This window comes from Bubalus kerabau, chromosome 22, assembly GCF_029407905.1.
Source record: "Bubalus kerabau isolate K-KA32 ecotype Philippines breed swamp buffalo chromosome 22, PCC_UOA_SB_1v2, whole genome shotgun sequence".
Classification (NCBI taxonomy): domain Eukaryota; kingdom Metazoa; phylum Chordata; class Mammalia; order Artiodactyla; family Bovidae; genus Bubalus; species Bubalus kerabau.
In genome coordinates, this window is record NC_073645.1 from 33,630,631 (window position 1) to 33,649,498 (window position 18,868).

General features: G+C 48.9%; 1 protein-coding gene across 1 annotated transcript in view; it reads left to right on the top strand.

Moving 5' to 3' along the window:
* RBM20 (RNA binding motif protein 20) overlaps window positions 1-18,868 on the top strand; it is a 219,159-nt gene that overhangs the window by 177,483 nt on the left and 22,808 nt on the right. The window contains exons 11-14 of the mRNA XM_055560987.1: window positions 332-992; window positions 2,582-2,716; window positions 10,493-10,614; window positions 14,785-18,652. Of these exons, the coding sequence (XP_055416962.1) occupies window positions 332-992; window positions 2,582-2,716; window positions 10,493-10,614; window positions 14,785-14,895 (1,029 nt within the window). The 3' untranslated portion in view covers window positions 14,896-18,652. The remainder of the gene's footprint in view (window positions 1-331; window positions 993-2,581; window positions 2,717-10,492; window positions 10,615-14,784; window positions 18,653-18,868) is intronic.

Sequence of the window (18,868 nt, forward strand, 5' to 3'; positions counted from 1 at the left end):
CCCACAGCTGAAAACAAAACAAACAAAAAACCCCAATCTTTTTATTGAACACCTGTTAATGTACCAGGAGTTGAGATCCTTTGTGCCACTTGGTGGGTTAAGCATTAAGGGCTTACTCCAACTCCTGTGCTATTTTGAGGCCCATCCTAGGGATGAATCAGTGATGAGAGATTGAATGGTTCACAGCTCCTAATTACCCAGGTAGCAGTAAGATTGCACAGCATCTTTCCGGTTTGAGGGGCCCTGTGGTCAATATTTGCACCCTCTTCTGGTTAAATACTAAGAACCAAGCCTCAGCCACCCTCTGACCTCCATCTGCATTTTTATTCAGGAGCAAGATTCGGAGAGTGGAAGTGAGGCTGAGGGTGAGAGCTGGTACCCCACGAACATGGAGGAGCTGGTGACAGTGGATGAGGTAGGGGAGGAAGAAGATTTTATCATGGAACCAGACATCCCAGAACTAGAAGAGATTGTGCCCATAGACCAGAAGGACAAAATCTGTGCAGAAATATGTCCCTGTGTGACGACTGCCTTAGACCTGGACTTTACCAAAGGTTTCGCCAAGGAGGGAGTCAAGACCATTGGGAATGGGGCTGCAGAAATCAGCCTCAAGTCACCCGAAGAACTGCCTTCTGCTTCAACGGGCTGTCCCAGTGACATGGACGTGGAGATGCCTGGCCTAAATCTGGATGCTGAGCGGAAGCCAGCTGAATGCGAGACAGGCCTCTCCCTGGAGGGCTCAGATTGCTACGAGAAGCCCGCAAAGGGAGGAGAGAGCTCAGATGTTCGTCTGGCCCCTCCACTTCTGCAAATGTCTTCCCCCAAGCCAGCAGAGGAGAGGGCCTGGCAGCCCGGCCCGTTTCTCGATGACTGCAAGGCCAGGGGGACCCCCGAAGATGGGGCTGGTGAAGGCAGCCCCCTGGAGGAGAAAGCCGGCCCCCCCACTGAAACCGATCTCCAAAGCCAGACTTGCCAAGGAGCGTCGACCCCGGGTAACTACCTCCCTTTTTCCTCCCTTTTTCTCTGTCGGTTGGGTTGATCTGACCACTGCTTCCCTGGAGCAGTGTGTGGGCAAGTGCAGGCTGGAACCAACAGAAGTCAGGGTTCAGCCAGTGTGAGAGCTGGTGCAGGAGGCAAGCTGAAAATCCTGATTAAACTACTAGAGCTTTGAGGCAGCGGTTAGCTCTTAGCTTTTAGGTAGGGGACGTTGGGTAGAAGACCACACATTTTCTGAAAAGCAGACTCAGATGGGACATACTTCTTTGCCTTGACAGGAGCCCAGATGAACTCTGACAACTAAATTAGCAAGTGTTTGGGGTTATCAAAGGAGCTTTGGTTCCTGGGGATCAGCAAGCAGCCTCTCTTGCCTGCGCCACAGAGGACCACCCAGGCCATTACTTCTGTGAGGCCTGAGTGAGGGGGCAGAGCTTCAGAGGGCAAGAAAGGAGAGAAAGGAATGGGCAGAGGGCAGAACGATGGGCTCATGAAGGGGCCTGGCTGGTTTCCCTTCTCACCACCTCAGACCCACTTTTCTCCAGGGTCTGATGGTGAAACCAGACTTGTCTCGGGATCTCCTCCACCTCCATTGGAGGTGATATTGTGTCTGTGCCTGGCACTATGACATCATGAAGACAGAGTTTAAAATAGGCTAAGCCCAGTCCTCTCTGCCAAGTGGAAACTAAGATCCAGCAAGAGCTGTGGGAGGAGGGGGGAGGTGTGGCCCTCCGTGTTCTCCCAATGAAAATAGCTAGAAATTCATTTTGCAGAAAGCCTGTGGCATTCCAGAGTTTGAAGGAAGTGGGTATAAGAGTCCAGGGCAGAAAATAGAGAGGAAGGGCTTAAAAATAAATATTTCAACTCAGTGCTCTGTGGTTGGCACAAACTGGTTGGTGAGTGGGTGGTCTGGGCTTCCCTCCATGTCAAGCTGACCTGCGCTCTCTTTCACCTGTGTGGATCTGAGCCTCCATGGAAACTCTGCTGTGAGCTGCCTTGTTGCTAGAGCAATGCTGAGGCCTGGGCTGTGTCTAGAGAAGGCAAGAATAAAGGAGGAGCGAGTGCCGTTCACCTTGCTCGGATTGAACCTCCTCTGTGTTGTAGTATAGGTCTTGACATGCACTGATGTTCATGGCTCATTAGCTTCCCCAGTGTTTAGAGTTCATTTTTAATAGCACTGCTCTATAGGCTTGGGGTGAGAATGGCATTGCCTCTTCTGCCCGCCTCTGTGCTCCTGTGGATGTCAGCACAATTTTTGCACTTCAGTGATTCTTCTGCCTGCAGAAATGGAGTGATACTGAATCGGGGGCACGGGGGTGGATCATTCCAGCCGAAGGCATCAGAGGCCCACCCCCACAGAGCCAGTGCAAAGATTCGCCAAGTTTTCTTGTGTGTGGCGTTCTTTTGGCAGCCGTAAAAGCTCTTTATTCTAGCACTTTGGTTCTAATTAGCAGCCCTGGCCCTAGTCTCATGTTATTAAGCAGCCCCAGGACCATTTCTCATTACACAGTGCAAGGAACAGAATTTCAGGGATTCTTGGAGGCAGGTTGTGTTTCATTGGTATTCTGTCCCGGCTCATGTTTTGCAGAAAACTCCAGGTACTCAGAAATGAAATCTCTGGACGTGAGGTCACTGGAAGACGCTGAAGTGGAGCTGAAACAGCCCCTTTCTTTGCCTTCCTGGGAACCAGAGGATGTGTTCAGTGAACTTAGCATTCCTCTAGGTGGGTGAGATACTCAGTCCTTCCTGAGAATTCAGTTCCGGGGGACGATAGTTCTGTAATAATGTCTGAGAGCTTGAGAAGGCTGTTCGTCATTTCGTTGTAGTATTAATGTCTGATGCAGTCACCCAGATTAACCTGCAGCTTCAAAGTTTCTTGCAATTTCAGTCTCCCATAGTAGACCAAGATAGCTCATGGGGCCAGACTTTGAACGGCCCTGCCCTAGGAGCCAGAGCAAAGAGACTTGTTTTTCCTGTCAGGAAATGTTTTATTCCTAACCGCACAGCCCTTATTCAGCCCGGGTAGTGGCGGCCCACCAGCCGCCATAGAGTCAACAGAAATGCCCTCCTGGCCCCAGCACTTCTCCAAACAACGCTGCTTTTTTTTTTTTTTTTTGCTCTTTGAGGGACTAGCTTCTCTGAGGCAGTGATACTGAATAGACTGTGTTTAGGGGACTTCCCAGGTGGCTCAGAGGTAAAAGAATCTACCAGCCAATGCAGGAAACGCAGGAGACGTGGGTTCAGTCTCTAGATCAGGAAGATCCCCTGGAGGAGGAAATGGCAACCCGCTCTAGTATTCTTGACAGAAAAATCCCATGGATAGTCCATGGGGTTGTAAAGAGTTGGACATGACTGAGCAACTGAGAACACACTCTGTAGTTAATAGAGGGTCCCTGGGTCCCTGTCCTTCCCATGTTGGTGACTGCATGTCCTCAGACAAGTCATAACCAGGAATTTTTTTTTCCAGTTACAGCAGGTCCTTCAGCTTCCCTGGGAGCTCAGCTGGTAAAAATCCACCTACAACGCAGGAGACCCCTGTTCAATTCCTAGGTTGGGAAGTTCTCCTGGAGAAGGGACAGGCTACCCACTCCAGTATTTATGAACTTGTGGCTCAGCTGGTAAAGAATCCACCTGCAATGTGGGAGACTTGGGTTCAATCCCTGGGTTGGGAAGATCCCCTGGAGAAGGGATAGGCTACCCACTTGAGTATTTATGAGCTTCCCTGGTAGCTCAGACGGTAAAGAATTTGCCTGCGATGCAGGAGACCTGGGTTTGATCCCTGGGTTAAGAAGATCCCCTGGAGGAAGGCATGGCAACCCACTCCAGTTTTCTTACCTGGAGAGTCCCCATGGACAGAGGAGCATGGCGCTATAGCCCATGACACGACTAATCACAGCATGGCAGGTCCTTCATTAACAAGTCGATGAGCCCCAAGGGAGCTAGTCAGCATGGAGGCTCACACTTTCAATCAAGTTTTCTTTTTCCCTTTTCATCTGCTCTATAAAAATCCCTTATTTTTTTTTTTTTTCTGTCTTCCAGTGTGCCATTTAGTTAGATGCAAAGAGCAAACTTCCTTTTTTTTTTTAAAAAAAAAAAAGAAGAAGAAGAAGGAGTTTGCTACATAGCATCCAGCATGCCCCAGGACAAAAATTAAAAAAAAAAAAGGAAATATGTACTGACCTTAGAATGAACTAAGATGATTGCAAGAAGGCCCTGGGTTCTGGAAAATAGTTGCAAAGGCTGCCTTTCAGGAAAAAGGTGCCAGACAGCCAGCAGCCCTTCCTGGATAATGTGGCACTACGTGAGGCACTCGGGGCAGGGGCACTGAGAAATGGAACACAAGTCTCTTGGCATCCAGGAGCTTGGAATCTGTATGACAGACACAGGCAGAAATTAAGAATAAATTCTGCTGCTTTATAATTCATGTCTTATTTTTATTATAAAAAGTGTGAACGATTATTATAACAAATTTATAACCCATATAAAGTAAACATTAAATGTTGTTTCTCTTCTCTCCAGTCTCTCCCTGTCTCCGAAGGTGACAGGGAGTCATACCCATGGATAGTTTTTCTCCCACAAAAACAGGACCAAACTATATACACAATGTTATGCAGTTTGCTTTTATACCTTAACAGTGAATCTTAGAGCTCTTTTCACATCAAATGCATTCTTCTTAACTACTGCAAATATTTTTTCTTAAAAGCTGTACCATACATTACCGATCCATCTCTCTACTGGTGAACATTCAGAATGTCTTTAATTTTTTTTTCCATTAAAAATTAGATTGACAACAATTCTAGGTAGAATATGATTTCCATCATAGTTTAGCACTGATCAATAACCAAACATTTCACATATTTCTACAGAATATATTCTTACATTCTAAAAGTATTATATATTTGGTTTAAAAATAAAATAAAATTAAAAAAAAAAAAAAAAGAAAAAAAAAATAAAAGTATTATATATTTGAATGGCACTGCCCTGGGAGCCAGAGCAGAGAGACTTTTCTTATCAGGAAATGTTTTTCCTGTCAGGTATATACTATTTCACAAACTTATTCCTGTTTTCCCATCTTTAAAGTCAATAATGCCTTTCTCTTACGTATTTACTTCTAAGGATTGTAATATAAAATTAAGTAAGATATCCAATGTTAGAAATGTTAAGCAGCCAAGAATAAAAGAACAATATGTGAGAAAGTACAAAGTAACATTATTTATCAAAAATTAAAATTATTAATTTAAATGCTATACAAGTTAGACTTTTATTTTTTTCATTTACCATTGAACTCGCAAAACACCTGTGGGGTTGGTAATATTTTCAGCCCTATTTTACAGGTAAGAAATGAGATGCTGGTGGTTTAGTCGCTACGTCGTGTCTGACTCTTGCGCCCCCACGGACTGCAGCCCGCCAGGCCCCTCTGTCCGTGGGATTTCCCAGGCAAGAATACTGGAGTGGGTTGCCATTTTCTCCTCCAGGGGATCTTCCCGACCTAGGGATCGAACCCATGTCTCCTGTATTTTAGGCAGTTTCTTTACCACTGAGCCACCAGGGATCTAGGATGAGCCGCAGGTTACAGAGCTAATGAACAGCCTTTGACTCCTGGCACCGTGCTCTTGCTGCCTGGGCACCTGCCAGCTTCCGCACGTGCTGCCACCTTTGTGTGTGAACCGGTTTCTGCTGGACACGCTAGCCCAGGGGAGAGGGGGGTGTCCATGTATCTTTGCATTTCACATTTTCATAATTACCACTAAATCGCTATCCATAAAGATTATACCAGTGTTCTTGAGAGTACGGTTTCTCCACATCCTTGCCAGCTTTGGATCTTAGCAGTTTTTAATCTTTACCAACCAGTTGGAGGAAAATGGTAGCTCATTTTATTTTTTAAAACAGCTCTATTGAGGTATAACTGAGGTTAATGAAGTACACATAAAACCTGAATTTTGACACATATACACCTGTGAGCCTTCACTGCAAGCAAGACAGTGAACATACTCATCGCCCCTGGATTTCCTGATACTCCTTTGTTACCCCTCCCTCCCAACCCCAGTCCCCAGGTAACCACTGCCCTCCTTCGTGTCACAAAATGTTAGTTTGCATTCTAGAATTTTCTAGAAAGGGAATCATACAGTATGTGCTCTTGTTGCCTGGTGTGTCTCACTCAATAGTTACTCTGAGATTCATCCCAGTTGTTGGGTGTATGGATGATTGGTTTCTGTCTGTCGGTGAGAGGTGCACTGTGGTTATGGTGGATCACATTTTGTTTACATTCAGCTGTTGATGAGCATTTGGGTTTTTCTGGTTTGGGGCTATTACAGACTGTACTTTTACGCTTGATGATAGTCTCCGATTGGCTTTGAGACCTATTGTTTCTTTAATCTCAGTGGGGGTGAGGGGCATATGATACTGTTTTCTGCATTTGCCAGGTAAGGAAACTGAAGCCCAGAGACTTATTACCAGAGTTGTTTTTGATTTTTAGTTGCTAACTCGTGTCCGATTCTTTCCGTGACCCCATGGACTATGGCCCGCCAGGCTCCCCTGTCCATGGGATTTCCCAGGCAAGAATTTTGAAGTGGGTTGCCATTTCCTTCTCCAGGGGATCTTCCCGACCCAGGGATCTAACCTGAGTCTCCTGCATTGGCAGGTGGGTTCTTTACCACTGAACCACCAAGGAAGCCCCTTATTGCCTGAAAGCACACAGTAAACTCAGGTCAGAACTGAGGGAATCCTAATTGGAGACCAGGCTGCCTTGCCATTCAGGCAGCACAGTGGAAGGAAAGGCAATTTTGGTTCAGTGGTTAAGAGCACAGAGTGTGGAATCTGACTCCCTGGGTTCAAATCCCAGCTTGGCTGGGGGACAAAGAGCTGCTGATTTAACCTGTCTCCCTGGTTTTCTTCACCTATAAATCCAGGATGTAGTAGTCACCTACCATGCAGGGTTATTTTGAGGATTAGATGAATGAGTACATGTAAGGTCTCAGTCTCTTTCAGTAGGAGGTACTTATTATGAATTGTCTATTGTTATTATTTGTTTCTCTCCCTCTCTCTCAAAGTCACTCAGTCACGTCTGACTTTGCGACGTCATGGACTGTAGCCCACCAGGCTCCTCTGTCCATGGGATTCTCCAGGCAAGAGTACTGGAGTGGTTAGCCATTCCCTTCTCCAGGGGATCTTCCTGACCCAGGGATTGAACCCAGGTATCCTGCATTGCAGGCAGATTCTTTATTGTCTGAGCCACCAGGGAAACCATTATTCATTTATGGAATAGTTTTTGAGACCTACTCTGCTTTCTCTCACTGGGGCTGCATAACCCTTCACCCTCCATGGTTTATCACTACCGCAGAGAGACTTTTTAGGGAGTGGGGACAACTCAGGCTTGGTCCCTGTGGCGCACAGGGAGGGAGAAGAAGGAGGAGGTGAGGCCAAGTCCTCCTGCTTCGGGGCTGGGCTGGGCACGGGGGTAAGGAAGGGCAGCTCCGTGGTTTCAAGCCAGCTCTGGGTGACCCCAGCCAGCGTGAGCCTGCCAAGGCCTGAGCTCTTCCCAGAACCAAAGGGAAGCCTACAAAACGCAAGCTCTTCCTCTCCACCCATCACAGGCTGTGCTGGGATGACAGGGCTGTAATTACCCGTGGCAGGAGCTATTATTAGAAGGCAGATGTTACTTTAATTACGGTACTTAATAGAGGCTGAAAAATGGGAGGACCAGGTTGCTACAGAACTCTCTGGGTCTGGGGCTGTGTTTTCTTCACTCTGTGCTTCCCCGGGCCCTCATGTTCCAGAGGTGTCCTGAGGTGGTGTTGGCATTCTAAGTGCCTGGGCAACTCCTGGTTACTCAAGGGTGAGTTCCCAGGCGTTTGGGGATCTTGCCCCAGCTTCTCCCTCCTCAACACTGTCTCTGACCACCTGGTACTGCCTGAGTAGCCCTGGAGGCCGGCAGGGTCCCGGAAGAGAGCTGCTGCCCAGCCATGGAGCCTGGATTCTCCAGGCAGCTCTGGTGAAAGGCTGGAGGGCCAGAAGGCTTCTGTGGAGAAAAGCCTCACACATGTCTGCTATTGTTTTTTGATAAACGGTTTAATAAAGAACTAATGCTTGTTGAGCCCTAGGCAAAATGACATGTGCTTTGCCCATTACACCATTTACTGTATTATTATTCCTGTTTCACAGACAAGGAAACTGATCTCAGAGAGGTTAGCACACATACCTGAGGTCGCACAGTGTGAGTCAAAGAGCTAGGTCTGACTCCAAATTTCCATTTTCTCTCCAGTATACTGTGGCTTCCAACTTCTTTTTTTGGCAGTAGAAGCCTTTGTTCAAGTGAAATCGCACCCCAAACACTACAGATGGTAGCCGTGCCCGCTGCTGGGGCTGGATGGGCCACAGATGCCAGCTCGGGTCTGCTTCATGTTCTGTGCTGGCTTCTGAGGCAGCTGCACCCCTTTGGGGGCACCCAGGACAGGGATTTGAAGGCCTCTTGGGAAACATGACGGATTCTGAAGGCCTGGTGGGATCTGCACAGAAAACCCAAGGCTTCTTTCTTGCTTTTACCCAGTTGGCCGTCCCTACAAGGTCTGGACTCAGGGAGAGGCTCTGATCCCCTGCCTGTGTCTGCTCCCGTGGCCTCGGGGTGGGGGGTGGGGGTGCTTCCCCTTTTCTGGTTGCTCTTTTGTCCAGTGGGGGCCTCTGCTCCCTGCGGAGCAGCGGCAAAAGGGAGAAGTATTTTGCAGGCACAGAGGAGGAAGGCGCGCCTCGCTTAAAGCTCTGTTTGCCAGCAGCAGCCAGGAGCCAGGGCCTGGGGGAGGTGGAGGGGCGGGACGGCCACCCACAAAGCCAGCACGTTCACATCCTTTGCAGTGAGGTTGGGAGGACGCTCGGCCTCCCCCAGGGCAACTGGGCCCCTCACCCAAGGACCTCACTGGAGATTGCTGAGGGCACGGCAGGCAGGCTTGCTACGTGGCAGTTAGAACCGGCCAGCCAGTCCACTCCCCCCCACCAACACACACACACAGAGGATCCATCCGTCAAGGCAGGGCGCAGGCAGGCCTCCCAGGCTCCCTCCTTCCTCCAGGCCCATGCTTCCAGGCTGATAAGTGGCTTTTGTGAAATGAGGCGGGAGGAGGGGCGGGGTGAGTGTTGGGGGGAAGGTTGTAATTAGAAGTCTAAACTGCTCCTCTATGACAGGGTCTCCTGTGCATTTAGCTCTGTCTCTAGAGGCAGGAGAAGGAAAGTGGAGGAAGGCCTGGGCTTGTGGTCACACGCAGGGCCTTGGCGGAGACCTGGCCTGTCCCCCTTTCTGTAAGAGGCTGCCCTGGCCTCGTGTGTGGCTCCCAGCCCCACTTTCCCTGACACCCAGGGGGCCAGCTCTCTGACCATCCCTCCATCCACAGCAGAACTCACCATATGGGCAGCAGCAAAGCACAGCTGAGGGGTCAGCACACAGGGAGCGGCCTCAGCCTGAAAGCTCCCGGGAGTGGCGCGTTTGTGTGTCCTGATCTCCGCAGTTCTCTGCCCTGCTTTTTAGCTGGTGCCTCAATCAGAAGGCCCAGGAGGGATTCAGCCAGCTCTCCCCAGGCTACACAGATTCTTAGCCTCTGATCTTAGCCCCTTCTCAGACCTGGGCTCTTTCCACTCTGCTGTGTCCTCAAGAGGAGAACTGTGACCCCAAAACAGCATGGTGTAGGCTGGAGCAGCCACCGTCCCCCTTCAAAGATGAATCCTCTGGGCTGTGACGCAGTCATTTCTCTGGCTGTTGGGCCACTGTTTCCTTTCCTCAGAATCAAAAGAGCTCCCCAAATCCTGGAACTTCTATTTAACGCATCATAAATAAAATGCTACTAACGAATGGCTAAGATTTAAGACTGGAGAAAGACGGAAAAAGGTTTTTGATAGATCATCACATGAAAAAGGGAGGAAACAGAATTACACTTAGGGTGTCATTAAAAATGTCCTCTTCCACCCCACAAAGGGCTCTCTATATAGATAGTGTGGAAGAAAGTATTTTGATTGGAATGACTCCGAGTGATTTTTCCTCACTTTTATCTTTAAAAAATTCTTTTTAGTGAACATAATTGTAAAATAAGCAAACAAAAATGAGTGTTCTTCCAGAGTCTTGGCCACAGCAGCTGCAGAGAGACGTACAGTGTGGAGAAAGGAAATCTACCCAGGGAAATGTAAGAAACCTCCTTACTCCTCCATTCCCAGGAAGCAGACCGATGTTAGTAGAGCCTGAACCTACTTCTGGAAGGCGGTTGCAAAGCATGTGATTTCCCAGCACTCCATCACACTTCATCACACTGCCTGTGAATGAAGCTGATGCTGTTTCCTTCGTGCCAGTTTTATAAATGAGGACAATGAGGCTTGGAGAAGTTGGGTAACCCGCCCAAGCCAATAGCAAGCCAGGGCTAGATCGTGTTGCTCCTATTTCACCCTGACTGCTGTCTGGACCCCAGGGGCCTCCCTCCACCTTCCTAAACTGCCTACCTGTCCATCCCCCATCCTTCCGCAGGGGTGGAGTTCGTGGTGCCCAGGACCGGCTTTTATTGCAAGCTGTGTGGGCTGTTCTACACGAGCGAAGAGATGGCCAAGATGGGCCACTGTCGCAGCGCCGTGCATTACCGGAACTTACAGGTAACTGCTGTCTTCCTTGCCTAGTGCCCAGGAGGCGCAGTCCCTGGGCTAGGTTTCTGTGAGGTTATATCTCCTTCCATCACATGGAAAATTCATTCTGTGGTCTGCATCCTGATTCCACCAGACTTCTCCACATGGTGGCTGCCTTCCTTATGCTCTCAGAGCATCTGTCTCCACTTTAATACAAAACATTCTATTTGGGTTGGATATTTTTGGCAACGGCCTCTCCCTCCAGACTGAATGACTTGTTAGTGTTCACCTAGCCCATGGTTGGAGCTGATCCCTTTTCACAAGACCTGGATATTTCAGATACAGATATTTCTTGTGTTTTTCTCTTCTCCTGTGCTAGTATCCATGTTTGGCTAGAATAAAAGTCACTGTTATGTTCCATTGAAATGTCTGTTCATACTGAAGCTGTATCAAAGACAGAGCGTCTGGGACCAGACACTGGGGATACAACAACAAAAAAAGCAGATAATAACCCCTGCCCTCATGGACCTTCCATTCTAGAGTAGTAGATTCTTTGTATATTAACTGTGACATATACAAAATATTCTATATTACCATATTTCATCCAATCTAAGGTGCCATCAGTTGTAAGATACAACACTAGTTTTTGATACCAAGAAGAAAAAAAATGTTACAGATTAAACAGTGAGACTCCATCAACTGGAAAATACATCTCAATTTCAGAACTGTTCATACGTGGGGAAAAAACGCTTCTTAAAATCAATGAGATATAGCAACATATCCTATAAAAATACCTAAATAATATATAGCATATTAGAATGTGATTTTCATATGACTTCTGGTATAAGCTGGGGATTAGTAATATAATAGAAATCATAGTAGATAGATGCTTGGGATAAGTGTATCAAAGTACCTTCTGTTCTAACTGCAAGGAATTTAGACTACTTTTTTGAGGCATAAGGCCTTGGCTCTGGAAGACCCTTGTAGTAGTGAGTGAGTGAAATCTCTCAGTCATGTCTGACTCTTTGTGACCCCGTGGACTATAGCCTATCAGGCTCCTCTGTCCATGGGATTCTCCAGGCAAGAATACTGGAGTGGGTTTCCATTTCCTTCTCCAGGGGATCTTCCCAACCCAGGGATCGAACCCAGGTCTCCCGCACTGCAGGCAGACGCTTTAATTCCAGAGCAGATAGTACTGTTCAGTTTAATTGTTAAAGAGTGGCTGCTCTGGTGGTTCTTAGCCAGGGATGTGAACCAAAGTCCTGTACGCAATGTTTCAGAAGGATTTATACTACGTAGGCCAAGGGCTCAGCAGAATTTGGGAGAGACCCAGGAACATGTAATTTGAGAAAATTCTCCAAATGATTTGAATGTGTACCCCTAGTTAAGAAAACTCAGATACAGGCCAAGTCTCTTATTTTGTAATTGAGGAAACTGAGGCCCAAAGAAACCAAGGATTTATCTAAACCTTGGATTAGTCCAACTCTTGGATTTGTCCAAGGCCATCAAGATGGTGAGTTACCAGGGCTGGAACCAGATTGCCTGATTCTTAATCACTTTGCTGCTTTCACTCGACTAAGCTGGTCTTGTGAACTGAGACTCATGTCATAGCCTGGGTCACCATCTGCAAGGAACTGTTACTAGCTGTGCCCAAACTCAGGTCATTTAAGCCTCTTGATTTCCCTCCGGAAAGCAGCTGTTGTATGACCGAGAAAGTCATGGGGCCCGGGGCCCAGGTCCTGGCCTCTCCAGGGGGTAGGCAGTGACTTGGCCAGGCCAAGGGTTCAGCTTGGGCTACACAGAGCCAGCTGGCGGCAGCTGTCTAACCCTGAAGACATCATCACCACCCACCCACAACAAGAGGAAAGCTCTAGAATGGAAGAGCTGAACAGGGTCTTGAAGATCATCTGGTCCTGATTTTCCCAAACCTTGGTCTTCAGCTGGAATCTTTTTAAAATGTGGCTTCCTGGACCTACCCTATATTTGCTTATTCATTGTCTCTAGCGTGGGGCCTGAGAATCTGCATTTTAAAGTCTTTCCAGCAGATTATGATACCCCAACATGAGAACCTTCTCATCCTGTCTTCTCAGCTGGACTGCATAACCCTCAAGGAGACACACAGCTCAAGGTCACCCAGGAAGGTTGGAAGAATGCAGACTCCCAGGTCCTTGAATTCTAAACCCTGTGCTTTTTGCAGGGCAACAGACGTCACTGTGTTTTGGGCCTCTGGGCCAAGCCCCCAGGCACACTCGCCTCCCTGTAGCAGCCACAGCCGCTCCTGTGGTCCCAGGCCTGTCAGGCCCAGACACTGGCTAAGTCCCTTAGGCCCGTCAACTGCAGTTCGGCTTTCCCTGGTGCACCTGTCAGGGAGCTGGGAGCCTCAATCACAGGTGTCCCAGATAGGGTTTCTGCCAGTGGCCTCGACAGACTGTCTCTGTTCACATAGACGCACCCATCCCACCCCCACTCCATGTTACATGTGCGAAAAGGGAAGAATTCAGACGGGAGTGGCCAGTGCTGGCTAACACCTCAGTCAGGCAGCTTGTAAATCTAGCACCCCGGGAGGCTGTGAGGCGGGGGCAGGGGTTGCTCCTGGGGGTAAGGTGGTAGGAATCTTCATTTTCTGTCTGCAGTCCCACTGTTCTCTCGTGCTCTGAGAGAAGCCACAGCAGGTGGTCAAAATAGCAGGTGGTGAAGGTGCTGGGTGGGAAAACTAGACATTTGCTCAGCCCCAGGTCCGATACTCGATACACCCACCCACTTGCCTTCCCTAAGACGAGGTGAAGGAGCAACCTAGTCCTCCATCAGCAGCCTGATCCCCTGGAATCCACGGTCTGCCTCTCTCCGTCAGTCTCACCCACCTCTCAAAGCCAACCAGTCTCTCCTAGAGACACCAGGTCGACTCCATCACCTCTCCCGCATCATCGGGTCTGACCCTCAGATTCACCCCTGGAGGAAGAAGGAGGAAGATATCATCCTTCCATTTAACAGTTTAGTGTCTGAGGCTAGGAGAAGATGAGTGACTTTCACAGAATCAGACAGCCAGTGCCAGTTACGATCAAGGCGGCATTGACTTTTTGGCCAACCCAATATATAGCCCAGGATCCTACCATCCCACTTACAGAAATCTAACCTACAGAAATAAATTCACCAATATGTAAATATGTACAAGGATACTTATTGCAGTTAGTTTATTATAATAAATGTATAACTTATTGCCAACATTTTTGGAAATAGCCTGAATGTCCAGGAATAGGGTAGCAGTTGAGTAATTGATGGTTCACGCCTATGGCATTGCTAGGTATTTATTCCATGCCAGGCTCTATGTTTGATGCTTTGTGGTACCTCTCTGGGATGTCCCAGCAACCTTGTGCAGTGGTTACCGTATTACTCACACTTAACAGATGCCAAAGATATTGAGGAACTTGCCGGCTGAGAGCCAGCCTTTGAACCCAGGTCATGTGATGGCAAAGCCCACACACTTGACCGTTGTGGGGGACTTAACCCTGCTGACTCTTAATCCAGCGCTCCTTGCACTGCCCTGGGCTCCCCCAGCCATCAGAGGACATCCAGCTGGGGCCTAGGGCATCTTCTGGTTCTCTCACTGCATTGAATCCAGAACCTCATGAGCAGCCTGACAGGCTCACCGAGTTGGACTTGGGGGGCCAGTGGGAACATGGGTGCTCTGAGGTGGGGTGCAGGCAGCCCCCTGCCAGCCTGTCTGCAGAGTCTCAGGTGTCGGGCTGCAGTTTTGTCTTTCACAGTAGGTATGGGACAGAGCTGCTCCCCTCCCTGCTCTTCCAGCCTCCCTCTCTTTCCTCTGCCTTTTAAATGTGGACGTGCTGCCTGGATCCTAGGGCTCATTCTGGACAACGAGTAGAGTTGTGAGAATTAAATGAGTTTATAGAAGAAAAGCAGTTAGCGCTGGATCTGGGATAAGGGCTATGCATGTGTTTGCTGTTAGGATCTGCACTTCCCTACATTTCTCCAGGAATCATTTGTAAACTAACATAAAGAGGGTGGGGCTCATCGCTGAGCCTGGGTCCCGGGGCCCTGGAAGGGTCTGGGGAGGGAGAAGAGGGGTCCCACCCCAGGGGGGCAAGATGAGAGGAGAGGGGGGCCAGGCACACAGCCCCTTCCTCTCCTCCCAGCTCACCACTGTCTTTCTCCCTCCCGACTCTGTCCCTCTTTACACCACAGAAGTACTTGTCCCAGCTGGCCGAGGAGGGCCTGAAAGAGACGGAGAGGGCGGGCAGCCCGCGGCCCCAGGACAGCGGAATCGTGCCGCACTTTGAAAGGAAGAAGCTCTGACACCGCTGCTTGAAGGGGGAGAGGAGGGCCTGAGAAGTGGGGCCTTCCTGCCAGAGAGGAAGGAAGACCAGGGAGCCCACGGCGGTGCCTGAGTCGGTCTGCAGAGACTCATGAAAGGCCTGGAGCACCTCCTGGAGCCTTCATCCCGGCGTGTCCAGTGACTCGTGAACTTTGAACAATTTTTCAATTTGCTTGTCTATCTTCCTCTCCATCTCTCACGCCCTCCTTCTGTGCCCATAAAATCCAACTTCTCAGGGATTTTCACAGTGTTCCAATTCTTGGTGGGATAGGATAGGTCAAGCCAGGCTGAGTCCTCCAAAAAAAAAAAAGATTTCATGGAGACTCCTGAGTCGAGAACCATGTCTCTGCTTGGCATCCTGTGTGTGGGGGTGGGGGATCTGAGTTGGGTCCTACGGTCCTGGATAGGGGAGCCTTGGACCACCAGCAGGCAGAAGCTGGGAGCTCCTCCAGCTCAACCACCGTTTTGAAAAGCCCTGATTTTCATAACTCTTTTGTCCTCTCCATTGTTGTAGAAGCCCATCAGATTCAAGCCTTAAAATTTAAGGAGGGAAAGAGCTCTTTATTTTGGAAGCTCTGATCATTTCCCTCCTGTTGATTTCAGGAGATGCCAGGGTTTGTTCTCCTCTGGATATTGAGTTTGGTCTAGATTCACTTTAAATAAAAATGAAAACAGAAGCATCCTCCCCCTCCAGCTAAAACATTAGAAGGTCAGGACTCCTGTTGAAGACTGGCCTCCCAGCCGTGCATGGTTGGCTTGAGAGACACCAAAACAAGGAAAAGGCATCCATCCTTGACTCGTCCTTTGGTGCCTGCACTCTGGGTACCAGCAGCCTCACAGTGGGATGGTTTTTAATGGTCTCTTAGAGGTGGGGGCAGCTAAGGAGAAGGAATGCTGCAGGACCGAGGAGCATTGAGGGTTGCCAGGTGTTTGTAGGTGGCCCTTTCCAATTGGGCAGAAGGCCAAAGGCCTCTCAGAGTTTACTCCATGTGCAGACTGATATTAAATGTTACGAAGCGCAGAGCTCCTTCCCATCGGGCTGTGGGTACTGAAGGTCAGTGCCTTCAGGTTCCTGGACAGGACAGGCTGCGGGGGTCTAGGCTGAGGTTCACTGGGAGGGTTTGGGAAAAGGTGCTGGGGAAAATGAGGCTCAGCTGAGCCCTGGAGAAGCCCTTGAGAAGGTCAGAAGGGAGCCTGGGGCTGCTTCCTCAAGTGAGACACTTGCCCGGAGGCGGCTGCCCTGGCTCAGCTCCTAGAGGACAGTTCCTGTTAGTTCTATTCCTGACCACAGGTAGGTAGGCTAGGACGAGATTGCTTGTTTTATTTTAATGTTTGGCTTTTTTTTTCTTTTTATGGTAGATAAGACTATACTGCATATTCTGTTTTCTGTCCTCTGCCCTACAAGCAGAAGGTAGAGAGATGGATTATTTGAGTTCCACACTGACATCTGATCAGTGAGAAAATTAAGCCTCAGAAAGGAAGGGAAAATAAAACATACAAGGATCACGTGTAAACCTGGGGGCAGGTGGCATCGGCAAGGAGAGAACCGCTGGGGACCTGTGAGAGAGAAGAGTTCAGGCAAGCTTCAAACAGACCAGCTTGAACAGGTGTGGAGGGAGGCTGCATGCAGTGGGAAACCTGAGCTTGGCATCAGGCAGCTGTGGGCCTCAGAAAGGTGAGTGTCTCAAAGAGTAGAGTTTGAAAACAGTGACTCAGCCCAGACCTGTTCCCCTGGCTGCCTTCTCTGGTTTTTACCTGGTGTTCTAGAAATCGGCCTCCTCCATTTCTCGGAAACTTTCACTCCGTGTGTCTTTCTTCCCACTGGTGGGAAGTCAGGGCCATCTCTCTGAACCTCGCTGGGAAAAACCTAAAGCCTAAAACTGCATTTTTAGAGAAGCTGACAGTCTTCTCCCAGCATAGTGGAAGCTGACCCCACCAGCTCACCACCACCCCCACCAAGCAGTGTTTCCATGGAAACCTGGATGGCTGTTCAAACAGCCATATTCCCCAGTAATGTAATGGCTCTCTTGCTGATAGACCGAACTTCCCTATATTTTAAAGCTGGAGACCGGCCCTGGGAAGGAGAGAGAAGACGCTCTTTGCGTTTAATAAGAACCTTTAATTTAAAAAGTCATCCAAGGTCCTATATTTGTGTGTATATATATATTTATTTTTATTTATTTTTATACAATTCCATTGGCATAGTTTCACCCACTCTATAATTTGCACTTTTTATTCCTACGTGTGTTATACACAATGCAGTATTAAAAGCAACCAGGAAAATATTGATTTTTTTTTTTTTAAAGCTTTTCTTCAGTGTTTGTTAACCATTTCAAAATGTCTCCCTGGAAAAGTTGTTCAACAGCAGCTGCTACCTTGAGCGGCACATTTACTCGTACCCTGCGTTAATATAACAAAAGGCCTGTGTACTTTTCATTGTAAACACCTGAAATAAAGTATATCCACAGCGTATTCCCGAAGAATTCGGTAAACTTGGTGTGAGCAGCAGCCGTTCGTGTCAAGGTTTCTCTTGACAGTCTGAGGCTGTGATCTGTTAGATTATACTTGAACTGGACCAGAGTTTGATTATTGAGCTTGTGAGAAAAAGAAAACCATTAGTTGATTGAAGTTTGAACTTGTCAAGTATTGGAATTTGTTGAGTGTGTCCTATTAATCGTCACTTTTCCTGATCTGTATAATTGACCTCAAGAGTTTGTTTTTACAAAAGGAAAAACAAAAAAAGATTTTTAATAAAGAGAATTTGAAAGCTTGTGAGTGGGTCGTCATCTGTTACACTGGGATCCCTAAGTGTTTGGCCGAAGGATGCTCACTGAGTGTGGAGGTTGGGATTCAGTCCATCTAAATCTAGAATGTTTCTGAAGAGTTGAAAAAACAAGACACAAGAGGTTCCACTTGGGACTCTGGCGGGGAATCAGAGCTTCTCAGGGGTGAAGCTGCAAAAGGGCTGAGTCTAGGAATATGGGGAGCTGCTGTTCCCCAGGCCAAAAGGGTTGGATAGAAAAATCTCTTGGCTTCTTCTAACCCTGTGGCCCTTCTCACTGCCCTCAGGTTGTCTAGTGGCCGAACTCTGTTGTCCTGCACCGGAGTCAGGCCGTTTCTGGAGGTGCCGTCCCTGGGAGGAGGTCAGCCCCTCGCTTGGGTCCTTTTAGCCTTGTGACTTCTGAAGTCCCGTTTCCTTGGGTGCAAGGGTGGGTGATGGTATTAATCACCTCCCTGATTGTTTCTGGGTTAAGGTCATTGCTGGTGAAAGCAACTGCTATGCTGTGCAGCCCCGAATCTTTGCTGTTTGGGGCTTCAGAACCCTCCAATTTTCAGTGGTTCTTCTTTCTCAGCTGTTTCTTCTAGCAAAACAATGCTAATCTCCCAGGACCGGTTAGCAAGTCCTTTGAATGGCCTGGAATCTTCTCAGGGCCCTCCCCTCCTGTTGGCAGTGCGCCTGAGTCACCGGGGAGGGGCAGGGCAGTCCGGCCCCAGAGGGCAAAGTGAGTGGGGCTGCCTGTAATTAGTGGGTGCAGATCTGTAGATCTGAGGAAAGTTCCCATCCAGCCTGTTGCTGCCCACCCCCTCCCTGCCCCTCCACCTATTGTGGCCAGCCAGGGCTGAGCTCAGGCCTCCAGTTCCCAACCAGGAGGGGTGGGGAAACATCCTTCCCTACCAGTGCTGGCTGTGTCCTCATGCGCCAAGGCAGCCGGTGGGCCCGGAGCTCATCCTGCTGCCGTAAGTTCAGGATCCAGAGTGGCTGGGGTGCCCCTGGTACCTGGTCCCAGTCCCTCCATGTGGCACAACTTCAGGGGGCGTCTCGTACATTGTCTTCTGTAAGACACACCCCCCACCCCACCCGCCCGGAGCTGTGCCAGGGAGCCGCCTGAGCTGAGTTCCCTGCCATGCTGGAGGCTCCTCGTTTGCTTTCTCATGTTCCTAAGGGCCCGAGGC